General features: G+C 39.0%; 1 protein-coding gene across 1 annotated transcript; it reads left to right on the forward strand.

The window, feature by feature from the left end:
* The first annotated feature begins 977 nt into the window (after positions 1-977).
* On the forward strand, positions 978-20,594 carry LOC139745587 (serologically defined colon cancer antigen 8 homolog). The gene is made up of 17 exons (XM_071655983.1): positions 978-1,004; positions 1,627-1,787; positions 2,196-2,364; positions 4,619-4,780; positions 5,801-5,920; positions 6,413-6,520; positions 7,072-7,136; positions 7,883-8,080; positions 8,877-9,015; positions 10,078-10,230; positions 11,849-11,983; positions 13,306-13,422; positions 13,970-14,098; positions 17,868-18,000; positions 18,950-19,067; positions 19,567-19,741; positions 20,206-20,594. Exons 1-17 carry the CDS (start codon positions 978-980, stop codon positions 20,422-20,424), a joined length of 2,328 nt encoding a protein of 775 aa, XP_071512084.1. The 3' UTR covers positions 20,425-20,594.

Genomic DNA, 20,594 nt, shown 5'->3' on the forward strand with positions numbered 1-20,594 from the left:
AAGTCAGATAATTACTTGAACAGCGCCATCTAGAGCAATCGGCGAGTAATGTCCTTCGCTCATTATGTTATTTGAATTGTCAAATCTTGAAATGAATGACAGAAGAACCGGCTGAAAGATACCCGCGTTAACAGAGGAACCACGTACCACACAAATCGAACACTGCAAATATGATGGACGCGGACTCACCCCGGGACGCTCCGTATACAGTTACACACTGTGGGAGCGTCCTGAGTCAATAGAGTGCTATATCGGTAAGCTTGAAAAACATACACAGTCTGTCACAGATTTTCGCACCTCCGTAAGTTTCGAATATCACGAGGAAAAAACGTACTTTTATAGTATACATAAGATTCTTATCTAATTAATACCCTTCGTTCACCTTGTTCTTGTTCACACTGGTCCAATGATCTTGAAAAAACGTTTTTTTCACGGCCATATACGGGTCTGTAGTCCTAGCTCCCCATCCCATTCACCATTTTCGAAATCAGTATGCAGTACACTGCGCACGTAAATATTCATGTGCTGGCGGAGTCGCAATGCGTTTAGCCTTCTGACAAGGCCTGCGCGCGCGCACCCACCCAGAAAGCAACGCAATATACAGCGAGAGGGTTTGCCAACAGTATGATAAGGCCTTGCCACAAAGCTACACGACTTGACGGCCAGCGCATGCGCACAAATCTCAAATCCATTGACTGTATAAGATGTAGTTCTCCCGAGTTCCTCTCGACCGAGTCGCATTTAACTCATCAAACCGAGCAGAAAGGGACTATTGCCAGAACCAAAAGTTGAACGCAGTCAGTCTTCAACATTACATCTTCACCTGTAAGTCTTCATATTGCAGAATTTTTGCGATTTCATATTGATTTTTAGGCGCTATACTTCGCCTGTCATGATCATGTCTGCTACAATGCGCAGCCCCAACACTGCGTGTTGGGGCTGGTCGCAGTTAGACGCGGACGTACTTGGAACCAATCATGACTACACCGGACGAAGAATGCTTGGTAAGGAGTACTGATTTAGCTAATCTATCGCAAATCAATCATGAAATGGCAACTTTCAACGCATGTGTTTAACGTCAGTTGTTGTAGATGTAGATAGCTCCTCAAACGAACCTATTGTACTCGTGATTCAAGTCCCACGTGTGATAAAATGTGTCGGGGATTAGACCACCTATGTTTTCATAATATTGCATGCAGGTAAATTAATCAATCCTGGTAGGAGTTTAAGGGCAGAAGGCAGTTATCACCCAAAAACGACAAATTTACTCTTTGATCATTCAAATGACATACACGTCACTAGTATTCTTAGAGATGTTTCAGCTACTCGGTGCCGTCATTACGATACGACAGTTCAATTTGAGCATATGTATAGCTTCCTACGATCCACGAAAAGCTGCTGCAGGGATTGTCTACTCCTTGAAGGTTCATTCAAGTTCGAATGAATTTAAGGGACTGGGCTGTGTATAGTTAGCGGTATGCTTGAACGCCGATGATGATGTTAAGCGATTCGATTGACGAGTGAGTCTCGGTTACACAGCATTTTTTAGTGCATCCAGCAATATTTTGCGCACATGTTGTCTTCTTCCTAATATCTGAAGGTCGTGCCTCTGACTCCCTCTCTCAGCTGAAGGCAACCCTCAACAGCAGCCCAAGGAGACCCACCTCCAGAGGGAGCCAACAGAGTCTGCTGTCCAGCCCCAGACGAAGCTCTTCTCACTACACCAAACACTCCAGGAGGAGTAGAGCCGATTCCGATATGGACAGCTCCCACCTGCACAGCTCCAGGTTCAGTAACCTTCCATCAGCTCTTACTCAGAATTGTGTGACATCCTTCTTGAGATGTACCAATGCTCAAAATCAAACTTTTGCTCTCGTTTTCTGATTGCTTGATTTGTAACTTTTGTAAACATTTTGTTGTCCCAAACCAAAGTTGTTTGCTGAAAAAACAAAGGCAGCAATCCAATGCAATCCACAGAATACAATTTGGATTCTTTCTTGCTGTTGTCATAGAAATTTGATAAGTTTTTTTTCTTCTCCGATGAAGCCTACAAATATGTATATTTGTTGTATCAATATGCCCATTGAAAAACACACAGTCACACAAACATCAAGAGCTTTCGAAGATGGCCCATAGATACTGCATGCTGCGCTAGCAATATGACATGTTTTGTTTCTCCCACAATGCATTTGCAGACTTCACGCAAGTGACCACAGGGCTCTGGAAAACTACAACAATGCAGTGGACAGGCTGAGAACATTGCTCCTAAGTCACACCCACAAACCGAGTCGATCCTCCATGGATCGGTCAACAAGAGGTCATAGGTCATCAGACACTATCTACTCTCAGAGTACTCGGCAGGAGGTGATTATATATCAATACTACAAATACATTATATATAGATTATAAGATACAATCAAGACCTTAAATCAACTCAACTTATCAATGTCATGTAAATGAACCTATCTTACATACATACAAGTACTTGATAACTGTTATATTCAGCTATCCTACCTATATTAATATTATATATTCCTTATATTCAACCTAGCTTAAATACATGCAAGTAACTGTTGTATTCAGCTACTGTGCATCATAGTTTATCATAATTATGTAACAATCATAGAATCATTTGTTGCATAGGGTTTAAACCCTTAAAGGTAGGGAATCCCATTTGCATGCCTTAAATGAAGAGTTGTATAAATACAGTGGTATGTTGAAGAGAGTATCATTTTAGAAACTCCCATAAAGTATTGAAAGTGGAAGGTAACATTTAGTACACTTTTAATGACCGTTAGATTTTGAATTGAATTTTTTTTCGGGGCTCACCATAGATTCCAGTACATTACTAGGCTACCTTTGCAGACCCATGCACTGCATATGTGTCCATCATGTATATTATGTGAAGAAAGTTCATCAAAACTCACAAACATTTCTATATACATTCATGCCACACACTATATATGTTATTACATCAGCTCTTATACCATTAGATTTGTGTTTATAGATAAAAAATACAGAAGACTGCAACAAAAAGGCTTAAGTGTGGCTGACACACAGAACTACTGAGTAGTTGAGTTTTGTGCATTATTCAAATTGTAGACAACTGTTGACTTCTGAATTTCTCAGCAGTGGCCTAAACAAGTCCCCTGAGGTTCATATTTAATGTTTTGCTGCATTTTGGGAGGTCTGTAAAAGGGAACCCCTACCTTTAACTAGCTGTTAGGACATACGATTTTGATGTGTGAATGTTCCCTTGGAGTTGTATGGCAACATGAGGACAATGATAAAATCAGATATTTTCATTTGCAGCAAAACTGGCATCTTCACAGAATTGAAACAATGAATGGCATCAAACACTTATAGTGCAATTATTGTACCCTTTTTTGAATATGGTCTTTCTGTTTGGGGTTGTGCTGCAAATATATACATGGACAGACTTTTTAAACTACAAAAACGTGCAATAAGGGTTATTAACCATTCAACTTATTTAGCTCACACTTTACCAATTTTTAATTCCAAAAAAGATTTTAAAGTTGTATGACAGATATAAGTATATTTTAGGTAATCTTATGTTTTTATGGCATAGAAAGCTTTTACCCAATTCTCTGATGCATTATTTCACCTTAAATTGCAATATTCATTCATATTATACCAGAAACGCTGAGAACTTTCACATGCCAAAAGTAAGAACATCGTTATTTCAGAAATCTGTGTTTTATCAAGGTCTGCTTATATGGAATTCAATACCAGATGATATTCGTAAAGTTACCTCTTTTAATGTATTCAAACGTAAACTTAGGGAGAATTTTATACAAAATTATCATTCCTAAGTTTTTGACATGCATTGCTGGCATTACATGTATTCTATCAAATGATTGTAACTCACTCTGTTCGTATTGTCTTCGTAATGTAAATATAGTGTATTGTGTATCATGCTGTATTGCTTTATGTTTTGTTCTTCCAACGGTATATCTGTTTATCTCATTTTTTTTTTTATAAATATGAAATAATTTACCACCAATGCATTTTTAAAAATTGATTTTCTGGGTCGGCCAGATTTTAAGGAAACTTAATTCCTCGTAGGCTGCTTCCCTTCAGCTTTATGTATTCCAAAGTTATGTTTTTTTTTCTCTGTGTCTGTCATGATTGTTCATCAATGTCTTTCTCTGTTGTTTTTATGCTGAATAAATAAATTCATTTCAATTCAATTCAATAGTCCCGAATTCATGAAGGTTTTACGATTGAAACCATAGCTTAAACTGTGGTTTATGCAAATTTCTTGAGCGCAAATACGATTGACAGATTGCGTGCACCAATAGACGTCCAGTAGCAAACACGTATTGATAGGCGCATGTCAAAGGCACACCTATTTCACGCTTATTTTAGATCATTGTCTAAATTTGTACCATGGTCTAAGTTTAAACCACCTTCATGAATTCAGGCCATGGAGTTGCATTATCTGCTGAGGAAATGGTATGAAGATATGGCTGATCATGTCATCTTCTTTTATGCCCAATATTAGAAGCATGCATTCATTCATGTCTAAGAATATATTCACATTATATATTTTCAAGAGACAAATTGTCATGGTCAGTTCCCTTTCTCTTGTGGTCAGGTTCCATTGGCTATGGAGGATGCCTACACGTACCGCCACTCCCCCAGACTGCCCCTCTGGTCCAAGGTCCACACTGAGCCTCAGCCGCAGGAACTCCTGCAGATCATCAACAGTCAGAGTGCCTACATTCAGCAGCTGGAAGGGGAGAATAAATATTGCAAGGTACAGTGCACTCTTGTAACAATGTCCTTGGGACTGGCGGTTTTCTTCCGTCATAAAGAAATTTCATTAAAAACCAAAAGTAAAGAATATAAAGATGTATACCGGTAGGTGATAATTTTCGGACCTGAATTTTTACTTCAGTTGTAAGAAAAAATTTGTTATGACCATGTCATTATAACAGGAGTGCGCTGTGTGCAGCACCCAAATCAGCATAGATATAAAGAATTTTTCCTTCTTTCTTGAGTTATATGTATTGTGACACAGATTATTTTGTGTCACATTGAGAAACTTGTAAGTAATCGTAACTTAAAGAGTGGATTTTTCTTTGACATTGTAGGAGAAACTTGCTGTCTAAACTTGTCATGAATGAGTCCATCTTGTTATCTCATTTGAGCCAGCTGTAGATGATCATGGCATAAATCACTAATGTGATCAGTTTCTATGGCACCTTGTGAGAGTTATGACCCTAGGCAGGTCATTTGAATTTTGCCTCGGGCCAGGACAAGGTAAGAAGGCACTCTTTACAATGTATGTGTTTCTCTCCAAGGCTACAGATTATAACTATTAAAGCCAGTCCATTATTAAACAGAGTGCACCCACAGATACCTGCATGCTGAACTATGTTGTACATATTGGCTGCCCTTGTTGTGCAAACAAAATATATTAGCAGGGAATCCAGTAGTGTGAAGGACTGTAAACTGTATGCCAACAGAGATGGTAGCACACATTTATAAGGGAGAACTCTCTGAGTTGTCGTCCATATTCCTTATGACATAATCATAAAAAGCTGTAACCAGATGCATATATGTTGGGTTCAGAGACATTTCAAATTTGATTTGATTTCAACCAGCAAAATAACAGTATAGACTCTTTGTCTTTCCTGTATGAGAAGTTTGATTCATACCCACTGAAAATGCATTCTGTAGAAAACTGTGATGAGTATTACTTAGAGTTGCCAATGTCACTTGAACTTTGACCCTATTGTTTGATATGCTGTTCTGTCACTGCAACATCCTTTAGGAAGAGTTACATTCCCTCAAGGGCAGGACCGAAGCTATCGTGGCGGAGAACATCAAGCTGAACGAGGAGATGAAAGATGTGATCATCAAGACGGCCCTGGAGGAGAGTCCATTCAGACAGGTATGGGTTAAAAATGGCAGGGCAAACATGGGTTCAGGGGTCATTTAATACCAGTGGGGGAATTCTTCATCGATTACTCTATTTCAGTACCGGTACTATTTTGTAGTAAAATAAGACACCTTTCAGCTATTTCTTTTGCTATTTTGTGCTCTTTTGTTTAGTATGTTTAATCAACATTTTGATTTTAAACATCAATATGTGTAGCCACTTACCCTCTTTTAAAGCAAAATGTACAGTCCATAATAAAACTTTGACATTGCAAATGATGTTACATTTTATTATTGCTATATCACCAAACGATTGTTTTTTGTTACTGTGGATGTTAAAATGATTGTTGAAGTATACTTCCATGTAATCTGTAATTGGCCAACATACTGTATAAGCTGTTTTTTTCGTGAGGGTTTAATTTATGTTTGTGTTATGCAGAAGGGAACTTAGTCCAGGTTTTCTGTCAAGGAGAGTATTTTTCTGTAATCTAAAAATTGCATCTAGGAGGAGCAGCCGCCTGCACAGTCCACTGGTAGACCAGGAGATGACGGCAGACCAGGTGTCAAGGATCAACAAGACAGGAACATGTTTGTCAAGTGGAGTCAGGAGCTGGTGAGCCTCGGGGAGAGAACTCGGTTGCCATGGCAGTTATGGTGATGTTCCCATGCTCTGCTCATCAGCATGTTATGGGATGTAAAATATTTTAATACAAATCTTGAATATTGCTTTTATTGTCCATCTGTAGTTATTTTTACCCGAGAAAGCATCAATCAGTTACATTGAAGGGAAATTTAGAAATACATCTTATCATATTTTTATAGCTTAAAAATAAGAATCTAAGTTATGTGCTTGTCACTGAAGTCTAAAATACTAGCAGTATTTTTGGTTTTTCCTGTCATTCCTTTGACCAGAATGCACTCTGGAATAATGTAGCATGGATTTAAAGACTGTCATGTAGAAAACCCATTTATTGCAAAGCGGCATAATCCAGCAATTAGTCATTAATGGTCAACAAAGTATGATAACTACAATGCTTCCTGCTTGATACCAGTTATTGCCACTGAGTGTCAAACTATTTTGCGCCATGTGTAGTCTGCATAACCTTAATTGTATTAGTTCTATCACTGAAGTACCGTAACTTCTCTTGTGTGTCTGTGTTTCAGGAGAGGCTAAAGAAACTGCACGATGTGCGAGTGAGGCGACTTGAGGAGCAGCTGACTTCCACAAAGTGAGTTCTGGGCCGATCTGGAATACTCTACGAGCTGAAATTTTCACGGACAGATATCTTCACGAATTGCTACTGGTCGAACATCTTTGCATGTTGTTAGTTTGGATGTTGGGAGGGTTTACCGATCATTACTTCACATCTGATAAAATGAATAAGAATGAACAATGGGCGACAACACTCGCAGAGAATGTTTTACTCTGTGATTCCCGGTTATGTGTTCTGCATTCGAAATGATTTACCCTTCAAATACTAGCTATGTCTTCATTACAGTATGTCAGAAAAAAAAGATTACAGTCAAATTTTCGCATTGATAACACCCAATATGATTAAACTATCTAAATGCTACTTCAGGGTCTTAAAATATAACATCTTAGCTCTATTTTGCAGAAAACCCAATTCAATTTGGTTAAGCAGTCACAGAGAAAATGTGGAATGTTGGAAAGCATGTCATGAGTCTGATTCTTCCAAGTTTAGCACTTCGATGCTTTTGTTTGTGAATACAATAGACAGAACTTGGAGGGAAGAGATTCTTGACATCCTCTACAAAATTCCTCATTTCTCTTTGACCACTGAAGCAAATTGAATGGGGTTTTCTGTAAGATGTGGCCAATGAGTTATAGTTTCATACCCTGAATTTGTATTTGGATTGCTGCTCTATTTTTAAAGATATCATTGCGGAGGGTCCCGTTGTAATTTTTTTTGGGACATAGGGTATATCTGACAATTGCATTTTCCATTCACACCAGATCTGAGCTGGAGACATATGAGAAGCAGTGCAGTGAGTTGAGGTCCAAGCTCCGAGTGGCCGAGTCGGTCAGTCTGCTGACCAGACAGGACGACGTGGTCAGTGGAGGTCTGTGTGTCCGCTGTGCCCAAGAGGAGGCCGTGATAGCCAACCATGAGACACATCCGCCGGACACAGGCACCCTGCACAGGATCACACAGTCAGTATTAAAATGAGATGATTCCTATTAAATCAACATTTTTCTCCTTTTTTTCTTAATGAAGTGAATGTGAATTAACAATTTAATGCAAGGTCACTGTATTTATTCAATGAAACCTACAACAAACTAAAATTTTTCCCATTTTGTTTAAGCTGTGAAACTCTGTTTGAACAGTTTGCCCATGTAGTCTCTATCAAGCCCCATACAAACTGCACAAGCAATAACACTATTCCATGCAGGACATGTGCTGTGTATGGTCTCACAGCCAGTATACTAGAGCAATGACTGGTCTCACATACATGAGACCAACATTCTCATGGCTTGGCCGTGACCAGACAAACTAAAACATGAGAATATAAATGCAACCTGATGATGCCAAACATTGCTAGAAACGGATATTTCTCATTTTCAGTTGAGGTAAGATAGCTGTATGTTCTCTAGGAAATAAAGTCCTGGTATTGTGACATCATTTTATCATCAAAACGACGCACAGATGATGTAAGCTCTATAAAATAGAGTTGATCAGTGCACATCCCGTGGTCATCCTTAAAAGTGTGTGGTGGACCTTGTACATGTGGAAAGAAAACAACTATTTTTGCCTTGTTGAACTATTTGTAATATGTCAGAGGTGATTCTTTGCTCAGAGATCAAGTATTTGACTGTTCGAACTGTTTCAAATATTGTGCAGCTAGTCAGAAATCTTAGCGTATCAAAATACCTGTCTTGCATCAAAACTGTAAAGACACCATAATTCATTTTGTGACATGACTTTGTGTGTTGTGTGCCCCGACTCCAGAGAGCGAGATGACTTGGTGAGTCGGCTGACCGCGAGCCAGGCGACCAAAGAGGAAGCCAATCTGAGGGAGGCAGAGGCGTACGAACAGGTGCAGCAGAGCATCCAGTTGGTGGAACAGGCTCAGTTGGAGAGGACAGAGGTATGAGGGACAGAAATATATGGAGTAGAAGTCTTCTGTTAATCTGTGTATTGAGATAAAGACTCCTACATCTACTGTAAAGCAAAATGTTTTTGCGGCATGAAATTTCGCCAATGGGAGCCAACAGCCTTTATTTGCGGCATGCAATATTTGCGAAATGCCATCAGTGTTCAGTGCATGGAGTGTACACAAGAGCTTTCGCATGCATTTTACTATCACGAAATTCGTGAAATTAAAATGCGCACTAACATTTCTGGCTTTATAGTATGTAAGGCAAGTGCAAATGTGTGTTAGAAATCAAAACACCCTATCTCACAGCTGTTGTTGAATCTGAAAAAAGAGTGCACATGGTTTGTGCACGTTGTTTAGGAGGAACTGTCACTCGGGATATTATCTATTCCTAACCTTTGTACAATTCAGTTTGTGGAAAGAGAGTGTGATTTTGAAACTTGGCCAAGTTAAAACACCTTATAGCCTAGCACTTGTGAATGATATGTGACGTATTGTGGAACCTGGGCACCTTTGAATCTTCTATGGATAAATGGTGGTACATAAATGCTGTTCATCATCTTCATCATCAATTAATGTGAGCTATGCTTGCAGATATGTGCATTCACTAGTCCTGTGGAACAATGATCTGATATATATTCAGATTAATGATATGAGCTTGTGTGTGCAGCATGGATATGACAATAAAAAAGTGTTGAATTTTCTGTAAGTGAGCAATTCATCATCCTACTTACCTTTTTTAATGTGCCAATGGGCCTTTCTTTTTTAACATACAGTGATATTGAACAAATAGTTTCATGTATGTATGTTTATGTATTTTTCTGTTCAATTTTTTTTTTTTTTTTTTTTTTTTTTGGGGGGGGGGGAATTGTATCGGGGAAAATGTGATATTTGGAATGAAATTCATTTGATTTGATTTGAATGAAGCCTATACTTGAACTCGTAGGCTTCAATAAAATCAACCGCTGTATTTTGTGTTTCATATTGAATCGCAGGTATACATAGCTTTAGAGATCTTTTACTTCACTGTGTAGTTATCATGTTTGCACTCAGGCCCTGGTGCAGAGAGAGCAAGCCAAGGAGGACATCGTTCGGATGCAAGGGAGGATGGCAGAACTGGTTGCCGAGCAACAAGAGAAGCTGAAGATGGAGCGAGAAGCGACAAGGAGAGAAAATGAAGAGGAGATCACACAACTCAATCAAAGAGTGAGCACAAACCATTTCTAAGATGAGAACTGAAAGGGACACTATCAGGTTCTAAGATTTTAGTGTGATTAAAAACAAAACAAAAATCAATTTTCATGAAAGAGAACATGTATTTAATCAAAAGGGGTAGATTGATAATCATTGTTCCAAAGGGTAAAAATTGTGCCCTTGTGGTTTTGATTTTTAAAGGACAAGTTCACCTTCATATACATAAGGATTGAGAGAATGCAGGAATATTAGTAGAACACATTAGTGAAAGTTTGAGGAAAATTGGACAATCCGTTCAAAAGTTACAAATATTTTAAGTATCTGCGCAGTCACTGCTGGAAGAGAAGACTACTACAGTGTATGATGTCACATGCATACAACTATAGAAGGAAAATAAAAAGAGCTTTTCACAAAACTTTACTTTTTGAATAAAGTGCACATTTCTTCGACTTGCTACTAACGTATGTTAAGGGTAATATTATTCCCCCTGCCTTCTGAAAGAGAGAAGTCGAGTGTTCTTTTGTTATGCGAGAAAAATGGAAATATGCTGAATTTTCTTTATTCTTTCTTTATATCATTGTACTCATGTGACATCACAAGCTATAGTAGTCTTTTCATCCAGCCGTGACTGAGCAGAAACTTCAAAATTTCATAACTATTTAATGGATTGTCCGATTTTGCTCAAACTCTCACTGATGTGTTCTACTAATATTGCTGCATTCACTCAACCCACATGTCTATGAAGGTGAACTTGTCCTTTAATATTTTACTGAAAATTTACTGAAAATGATTTAAAATTGACACCATAATGTAGAGGAGATCAAGCTTCACAACATGATGCCAATAACTCAATATCCCCCAAAATTGCAATAAAGCCCTACTGGTTCTCACCAGAGAATACTAGCTTTGAGTTGTTCAGCCATTCTTTCAACTCTTCTGATTTTACTTTATGATACAAAACTGGAAGAACTATTTCATCACAGTGGTGATTGATTTGAATGTCAGATTTAGAATATGCCAAGTAAAGAAAGAAAGAGAAATGTTGGAAAATGAGTTTTACGTTCACTTATTGCAGTGAAAGCCTGTCAATTTATATGCTGTTATGGTCTGTTAGCCTTATTTTTGTTTGTGTAAGAAAGCCAGTCTAACTGAACTGTGGGTCTCTTACTCTGGGGGGCATTTCATGAAGCAATTTGGTTGGATATCTTTCTGACAAATTGTTATAAGCTTCTGAGATCCTTGCATCTGATTGGCTGAGGGCAAATTTTTCCGACAAATTTGTCGGACAAAACGCTTCATGAAGTGCCCCCCGTGTCAGTACAACAAAATGTGGTTAAGTATTTGAGTTGTGATACTAAGCTAAGAGTTTATCATCTTTCCATATTGGTAAAATCAGAGATCCATACCTTTATATTCATGATATGTACCTGTATACCTGGATTCTTGCATTATTAAAAAAATAATAATAATAATAATCTATCAGTATTAAGTGATTAATTCTAATAAAACCATGAAAATGAATGTCTGATACATCATGTTTTCCATAGTGAGTGTTTCATCGTATTACATAGACCATGTGAAGTTTGATTTAAATGTATTTTTCATTGTGCATGTGCTGTCTCATGCGAAGTTGGAAAAACTGACGGAGGAGCTGGCAGCAGTCTCGCACCAGCTGGACAAAGTGACCAGAGAGAAAGTGGACATCCAGTCAGAGCTCGACAAGGCCAGGATGGAGATAATGCAGCATGAGGTCACTATCACCAAGGTAACGACATTGTGTAAACAATGAAAGGGAGAGAGGTCAATCGTCATGCAGATCCAGGGAATAATTTTCCTGGTATCGCGTAGCAGAGTGCTATACGTTTTCGTATGACTGCTATGCAAAATATCATTTGCATAGCAATTTAATTGCATAGACTTGTATACCATTTTGTTACCTCCGCCAAGGGAGGAAGTTATGTTTTCGTTACTGTTTGTTAGTTAGTTAGTTCGTTAGTTTGTCCGTGTGCAAAATAACTCAAAAAGTAGTTAACAGATTGGGATGAAACTTGCAGGAAAGGTTAAGAATGACACAAGTAACAAACGATTAACTTTTGGTAGTGATCCGAGAATTTTTGGGGAATTTATGAAGGATTTTTGATATTTTGGCAGGTAGGGTCAATGAACTTGGGAGTTCAGGCTGCGCGTATTTGAGGATTGCGTGCACGCACTAAAGTGCATGCTCTAGTTTCTGCTAGGGCGAGGCGCGCCGTGCAGCTGAGGGTTTATGACGTAACAAAGGCTTCTATATTGGGGAATCGGGCGACTTTCAGCACACAATGCTATAGACACGTATGGGTGGAAATCACTGATAATGGAAGAACAAGATCAGTGGTGGAAATGAGCTGCATGCTTGGAGGAGGTTTGCACTCTCAGAGTGCTTCTCTAGTTCAGAATGTATCACTATCTATCACTATCAACTAAAATTGCTATTCAATTTAGAGAAGGAAAATTATTCCCTGTAATCATTCAAACTCTATCTCCATGTACTCTTGATTTTTTCATTCAGTCATGAAATGAAAATGAGTACACGACCGATTGATGAGAAAATGTGTAATATTGCAATAACGTATGTACATCTTGAACTGCTTTCATTTTAAGTGTTCTATTTGTACCTAGCTTTGATGTACTTGATCATAACTGTTCTTGACCATCTTTCTTCCTTTGTTCAAAGTACCATTTTGTTTTTCTGCACTGTATGCTGAAGTTTATTCTGTTCTATGTAGTTCATTCTTCAATTTAATTGTGAGATTGATGTATATTTCATTTTACAATTTACATTACACTACGGTAATCCTAAAATATCCTGAATGCGTTTTTCTGTCTTTCAGTACAAATCTGCTATCACCCCCACCCTGGTCAAAAAAAGAAAAGAAAAAGAAAATAGAAAGTACCTGGTCAGCTAATGCATATATTTGGGAAGCCAGCTGTATGCCTTTAAACCAGATAAAATTAAGTGATTTGGCCAAAATCTTTCCGACCAAATAAAAGCTACATTGTACTATCCAGAAATCATTACCTGTTACTTCTGGCCTTATTGGTTGCCAGGTATCTGAAGACAATCGGATGTCGACGACCACCGCCAAGGTACAGAGAGACGAGGCGATGAGGCAGCTTGAGAGACTCAGGGCGAACATGGAGATGGAACTCCGAGACACAAAACAAGTAGAAAACTCTATTTTTCTCCTCATTAGGTCACACAATTTTGGCATCACATTAATATGTATACATTTTCTTTAAAGATTAGATGTAATGTAGAAATGGAAATCCAATACAGATCCCATTTTTCAAGGTTGTGATTGTAAGATTTTTAAATCTGTGTTACAAGTCTTATTTTGCAGTGAATTACAAGGATCATATATTAGTTCATAGTACTGTTGTGTTTTTGTAGTTGAATGTTGGTATCTCTACTTTATCCAAAGTCATTTGTGCTATACATTGCTTCATATTGGTTCCTACGAGCTGGACACTAACTTGAATTGTTTTCTGAATTATCTCAGTGAATCTTAAAGGTGGGCATATTTTTTTGAGCTAGTGTAGATGAACATGCAGGCAATGTAAGGGATGGGATACTTTTTTATGCAGCATGATGAGACTAAGGGTATGCAAGTACCAAAATCTACCAAGATCTGTGATGGCATTTCAAAGCATACTAAGGAATTGCCATGAAATACATCACCAAGAAGAAAATCTCAATGCCGCCTTGTCATAGGACAACTCTCGGCTCAGGAACGAGCTGCTCGACGTGAAGAGACGACTGGAGCAGGCGGAGAAGGATGCCACCACGTCTAGGGAGGAAAGCATCAGACTGGTGGAGAAACTCAACACTGTAGAGAGGGAGGTGAGTAGTCTGGTCGCTTTATAGTGAAATTTCCATGAAAAATGAGAAAATTTACAACAAATCTGAACCTCCTTTTTGTTACTAAACTTCCTCAGATACATAAATACAGTGTTACTTTCACAACATGAAGCTTGCGCGAATGGGAGCCGACGGCTTTTTTTCGCGGCATGAAACTTCCGTGAGCTGCCAGTGGCATTCAATGATTGTGTAGAATCGAGCGCATTTTGCTAAAATTTCATGTTTGCGAAAATTCCTAGAAAATGAAATTCAGCATTTATACCATAAAAATAAGAAATTCCAGAGGGCTCCTACTCTAATATCAATGAGTAGGTCCTGAGGGATCTCCTCTCCAAATTTGGTGCTTTTATCCGCCCTGTAACGGTAATCTCAAAATTTAATGTTAAGCGACCTGACTAGAGGGACCAGGGAGCTGGTAGCACTCAAGTATTCTTGTATATTTAAGCATTCCTTGGCTTATTTGTTCAATCAGTCTTGTATTCATTCTTTCATTCATTCAAATCTTCATTCAGAACCGTATCAACCATTTAGAATAGACGAGTAGTGACAAAAGTAGGATACTGTAAAACATTATATATTAGCGGCATGAAATTTTCGCGAATTGGAGCCAACGACTTTGTTCGTGGCATGAAATTTTAGCGAATTGCCACTTGCATTTAATGCATACAGTGTAGACAAGAACTTTCGCGTGCATTCTAATTTCGAGAATCTTGGCGCTCATGAAATTCGCGAAATTAAAATGCACGCGAACATTCTTTGTTTTACAGTATGCTGCGCAGCTTTGAAAATGATATATTTAATAGCAGTTTGTAATATCAAAATAAGCAAACATATATTGACTAAGAGAGGTAATTTCTAGTATGAAATAATCAAGGTTCTGTCATATCATAGCAAAGGAGAATGTGAGTGAACATTGCATTGGAGCAAAAATGGAGCATCACAATAAATACAGTAAACCTCGCTTAAGTCGACATCGCATAAGTCGACAACTCGCTTAAGTCGACACGATAAAAAAGTCCTGATTTTTGCCTTTGTTATTCCTTGAAAATTTCTTCGTCTTAGTCGACATTTATAAGTCGACAACTCGCGTAAGTCAACCTGATTTTTGAGTGCCAACTGAGGTGAAATACGTGTTAATTCCTTTGTGTAAGTCGACATAATTTTTTCCCTCAAAATCTTATCGCCATTCTCTGAAAAAGAATTGTCTTCCCGCTCCGATTCGCAGCATTTCTACTCGGTAATTCGCTAGTGTACGGCGCGGTAGCGTTCGCGCCATGCGTCCATTGTCTTGTACGCCAGAATAGAAAGGGCATACACTCATTTACATTGGAGAATTACATGTAGTACCCAAAGCAGATCACTTTCCCCCTTCTCTCCTTCTCGTTATTCTCAAAACGCACAAATTTTGTACACCTATAGGTCCTAGTACAGAATCATTATCAGAACATGAAAGAGGAGTTTCCGTTTATCCGAATATTCTAACGTTAATTATTCCGAAGTGGTATTAGAAATCTAGGCCTGTTTTTAGAAAATAAATTAAAATGCAACTACATGTAATCAAATGCAACTAAAAGTCGAATGCAGGTATATCAAATTACGAGCAACTTCGCACATGATAAACACAAGTGCGTTGCTGAAAAGGCTTGCGTTTGATAATCATAAACTAGAAAATAGTTGTACGAACGTGAAACTCAATTGCGTTTAAACGCAACTCTAAAATCAAATAAAGTCCATCAAATCACGCGCAACGCTGTATTCAAAAGCAAGAGCATTGCAGAGAAGACGTGGTTTTCGTAAGAAACTAGAAATTGCGTTTAAAAGCATCTGCTAACATCTACGGAGGTGCGTTATTGTTGAAACGTGTTCCATTATTTTTTTTTATTTTGTACGCAGAATTAAAAATCAAACGCAACCCCTGAAAATCAAATGCAATTGCAAGTCCATCATATCACACGGAACACTAAAAATACTTGCGTTTGATAATCGACGAAACTAGAAATTTGTAGGGAACTTTTTTTAAAAACTCAATTGCGTTTAAACGCGATTCTAAAAATCAAATGCAAGTCCATCAAATCACACGCAACGCTGTATTCAAACGCAAGAGCGTTACAGAGAAGACTTGCAGTTTTTGTACGAAACTATAAGAAACTGCGTTTAAATGCATCTCTAGACATCTACGGAAGTGCGTTGATATTGTAGAAAAGACTTGCATTATTTTTTTATTTCGTACGCAAAATCAAAAATTAAACGCAACCCCTAAAATCAAATGCAAGTCCATCAAATCACACGGAACGCTGAAAAGACTTGCGTTTGATAATCATCCGAAACTAGAAAATTGTAAGAAACTTAAACTCAATTGCGTTGAAACGCAATTCCAGAAATCATGTGCAAATCCATCAAATCACAAGCAACGCTGTATTTAAAACGCAAGAGCGTTCCAGAAAAGACTTGCAGTTTTTGTACGAAACTAGAAACTGCGTTTAAACGCATGAAAATCTATACGGAAGTGTGTTATTCTTGAAAAGACTTGCATTATTTTTTATTTCGTAACGGAACTTTCGCCGTGACCGAACTAAGTCTGCACTAGCAAGGGAAAGACATCGCAACATTTACACGTTTCAAACCACCAAAACGCATGCTACTTCACGAAATGTCAATGAAAAAATAGTAGCAAATTATTGTTACAGTTCGCTGTGCCGAAGGTTTAAATCTCAGTCCAAAGTTAAATTAGTCCGACGATCAAAAGAGATTTATTTTTACGAAGATTAGTAATCCGAAAGATGTCGTTTTTGGATTAACAAACTTTTATTCTTCTTTTTATTTCAGACTGGCCCGCGCAGTACATCAAGAGCGGTAATGTTGCGAATCGGAGCGCGAGAACAATTCATTTTCAGAGTATGGCAATAAAAATTTAAGCAAAACAAATATGGCGACTTAGGGAAGGAAAATCACACATGATATTTCAACTCGGCACTGCAAAATTTCCTCAACAGAATCATACGAATTCACACACATATCTTTGCAGCAACGCACTTGAATTTAAATCGCAAAGTAGCATGCAATTTGGGGAATATGCGTTTGATTTTTCAAATCAAATTTAAAACGTACAGTGTCTAGAAACGGGCCCAGGTTTCCGATCCCGCTCTCTCAAAATCTCTCTAGAGATTTGAGAATTGTGCGTAGTCGTTACTAATCCGCGCGAGATCTATGCATGAACTAAAACATAATTGTTGCTAATGTTAGTAGGTATGTTTTGGCGGCAAAAGATTTGGCTTTGGGTAGCGATCTGCATCGTGATCTTACTCAGTATAGGGGAAATTAGTTTTCATTTATAAGTCGACAAAATGTCGCCTTACGCGTAAGTCGACGTGTTTTTCTCAGTCCCGATTATGTTGACTTACGCGAGGTTGACTGTATATGCTGTGATACAAAAAAGTTACCAGAATCACCAAATCAGAATGAAATGCTGGTATGTATGACAATACAAACCAGAATATCTAATTACACCACAATGGCTGTGTTACCTCATGTAGGCATATTTGTAGTATTTCAGAATCAATGAAAGCACTGCATGACAAGCTAAATCTCAGAGTCTTGATTCCCAAACTTTAATTTTCAAAATATTTGGAGAAATATAAGCTTTATTTATCATTTTTTGTATTTATGGATGATAGACAGTACCTCAATAATCAGAAGGTTATTTCAACATCAGTACATATCACAACTTGACATTTTGTGCACTGTGTCTTAGGCCAGCATCCTTCGCATCTCCCACGAAAGCGTTGACAAGGGCAACCGTGATGCCATCCGGATGTTGCGCCACCGGGCAGAGCAGAAGGAGCAGGAACTGAAGCAAACCATACACAACATGGAGAATAAGCATGGTAAACTTTTCTCTATTTTCGCATGTCCCAGCAATGTAACGGTCAAGAGTCAGGACGAGATATGTGTTTACATTCTCAAGAACTATATGTCAGTACCGTAGCCTGGGGAAAGCTATTTGGTCATAGCTTATTGTAGAAAATGAGGGGAATCAGCATAATTATCATGATAAATTTTAAGGTGAGTTGTATGCTGTTTACAACATGACATTGATTAGATTGATGACTAATGATTGATGATCCCCAGTTCCCTAAGAAGCAAGTGCCTTTATGCACTGTACTTGCTTGCAATGGAAGGCCTGTGGGGCAGTCATTTACACACTAATGTATAAAGTAAGTATCGGGGGCAGATCCAGGGAGGACCGCAACCGGCGCACCCCCCCCCCCCTTTATTTTTTGTTGAAACGAAAGAAATAAAAAGAAAAAAAAATGGGGGGAGGGGTGCGTGCGCCCCCCTTTAATTTTGTAAACGCGCCCCCTCTTTACGGAATTCCTGGATCCGCCCCTGAGTATCGCCAACCCTGCTCCAATCAGAGAAACAGCAAATTGTGAATATCAAAGCAGTTTTCTGTCCCATTTCTTGATGTACAGCAACAACAACAACAACAACAACAAAATTGAATGACTGACTAAGAATATTCACAGAATTTTTCTAATCATGACATTGTGGCTGTTGAACTAATAACTGGAGTCTCAAAAGTAGTAATTACCTAATATACAGCCGAGGTGCCCATGTCTTATTAGATGATGTTAGCTCCTAAATTTCTTCCACACCCCATTCCAACCTCTTTTTTACCTCCCCTAATGCTTCTGTACCCTTCCCATCCCTGTCCTTCCCTACCCCAAACTTCTCTACACTGCCCTACTGTCTCCTACCTCACCGCTCCCTACCTCACCTGTGATTCCGCCCCATACCCCCTTCTCCCCATTCCCTGCCCATTCTTGCATACAGCCCTTACGGTCAATGAGCTGGAGAACATGCTGTCTGACCAGCAGTCTCTCATCAACAAGCTGAGGGAAGAGGTGCGGGTGCTCACTGACCAGCTGGAGAGCGGGACCACCAGATACAGGTCAGAGACTTTCCCTAAAGTTGTCACTTCAAGTAGAGCCAGGACTTTTCCTTTTGATTTCTGGCAGCCTGAAATCCTACCTTGTTATGCAAGATTACATGTACAGTGATGATAGCTCTTAGTATTGACTGTAACACATGCTTCAATGAATGACTCATATTCAATCGAAGACCGGTCATTTCTTTTGTGTCAAGTACTGATATGTTTGTATGCTTCATATCAAAGGATTGGTCAGGGGTGTACTGTATAGGAATACTGTTTCTTTTTGTTTTTATTCATTTTTTATATTTAGTAGGAGAGTAATTTACTTTTGATAAATGTGGCTTTCTAAACATTTCAAGTGTTTAAGCTGTGCTCTAAGAGTACTTGTCCATACCCAAAGATGTGACCATTGACAGTAACAGAATGACACAATGCCTTTTTGCCTCACAAATCATGGAAAGTAAGAGCTGTGATATTGCATCCAGGTCACTTATGGTGTGTGATGTCACAATTTCAGGTCTGAGCTGCGCCAGCTGAAGCAGACCAACGCTGAGCTCTTGGCCCGGTCGGAGCGCCTCTCCCACCAGCATGCCGACATGGAGAACCAGTGTGTGGAGCACGGCCGGCTGCATCACAGGATGAAGGCACGCCTACATCAGATGGAGGAGCAGAACAACAAGAACGCCAAACAGGTGCAGAAATTTGTTCTCCGCACAACCATTTGCCTTTCATGAAATTATAAAATGGTTGCCATTTCCGTACTGTATTTAAGAATTGGTGTAGACCACCTGCATTGATGTCGGAAGTGTTCTATAACACAAGTAGTGTATGGTCTTTACTCGTGCGCTGGGACAAGATTTCACACTCTGAAAAGATGAGGCATGCTATTCAACTCAGCTTTGCATCATTGAAGTTTTTACTACTGCACTCGTGGCCATTCACTATATGTGTGATACTGAATGTTAAGGTTGAATTTTTCACAGCAGTATTCATATTTGTGACCACAAATCGTCGGCCTCATGCCAAAAGGGCCTTAACACCATAGACTTTGTACACTGTTAGGGCCCTTTTGGCATGAGGCCGACGAAATTATGATACACTTTTTATGGCATCACTTCACGCATTGTAATGTGGATCAATTTTGTCTGGCTGACAGATTTACGAGCTTCTACAGAAGCAGACGAGTCTGATGCAGGAGAGGCAGGTATTGAGCAAGGAGGTGGAATTCCTGCGGGGCCAGTCGGGATCCAAGTCCCCCTTGGACCTGGGCCATGGGGACAAGGCCTGGATGAATGGAGACCTGGACGGACTGACTACAAGGGGGTCCATGTCTCGTGGAAGTGACCTGATTCCAAACAAAGACCTGGAAAGATAGTAGAGCAGGAGAAGAGAGTACTTTTCGAGATGTTTGTAAGATCTTCTAAAGAACTCTAAATTTCTTTAACCCTTTGAGGACAAGTCACAAGTATACTTGGGCAAGTGTGTATGGGAAATGCGTGTTGTAGTAAAATCAACCCATCCTCAATGGGTGAAGCCCCACTTGCC

The sequence above is a fragment of the Diadema antillarum genome, unplaced genomic scaffold (genome assembly GCF_040938485.1).
Source record: "Diadema antillarum isolate AM-2024a unplaced genomic scaffold, OU_Dant_1.0 scf00000036, whole genome shotgun sequence".
In the NCBI taxonomy this organism is placed as follows: domain Eukaryota; kingdom Metazoa; phylum Echinodermata; class Echinoidea; order Diadematoida; family Diadematidae; genus Diadema; species Diadema antillarum.

What these genes read in the sequence shown, in the direction of transcription:
- LOC139745587 (XM_071655983.1), top strand. Translation starts at nt 978, where the DNA reads ATGACTACACCGGACGAAGAATGCTTG. An exon ending in ATGAGGTCACTATCACCAAG is followed by an intron (nt 11,984 to 13,305) that starts GTAACGACATTG and finishes ATTGGTTGCCAG; the next exon opens with GTATCTGAAGACAATCGGAT. An exon ending in AACTCCGAGACACAAAACAA is followed by an intron (nt 13,423 to 13,969) that starts GTAGAAAACTCT and finishes GCCTTGTCATAG; the next exon opens with GACAACTCTCGGCTCAGGAA.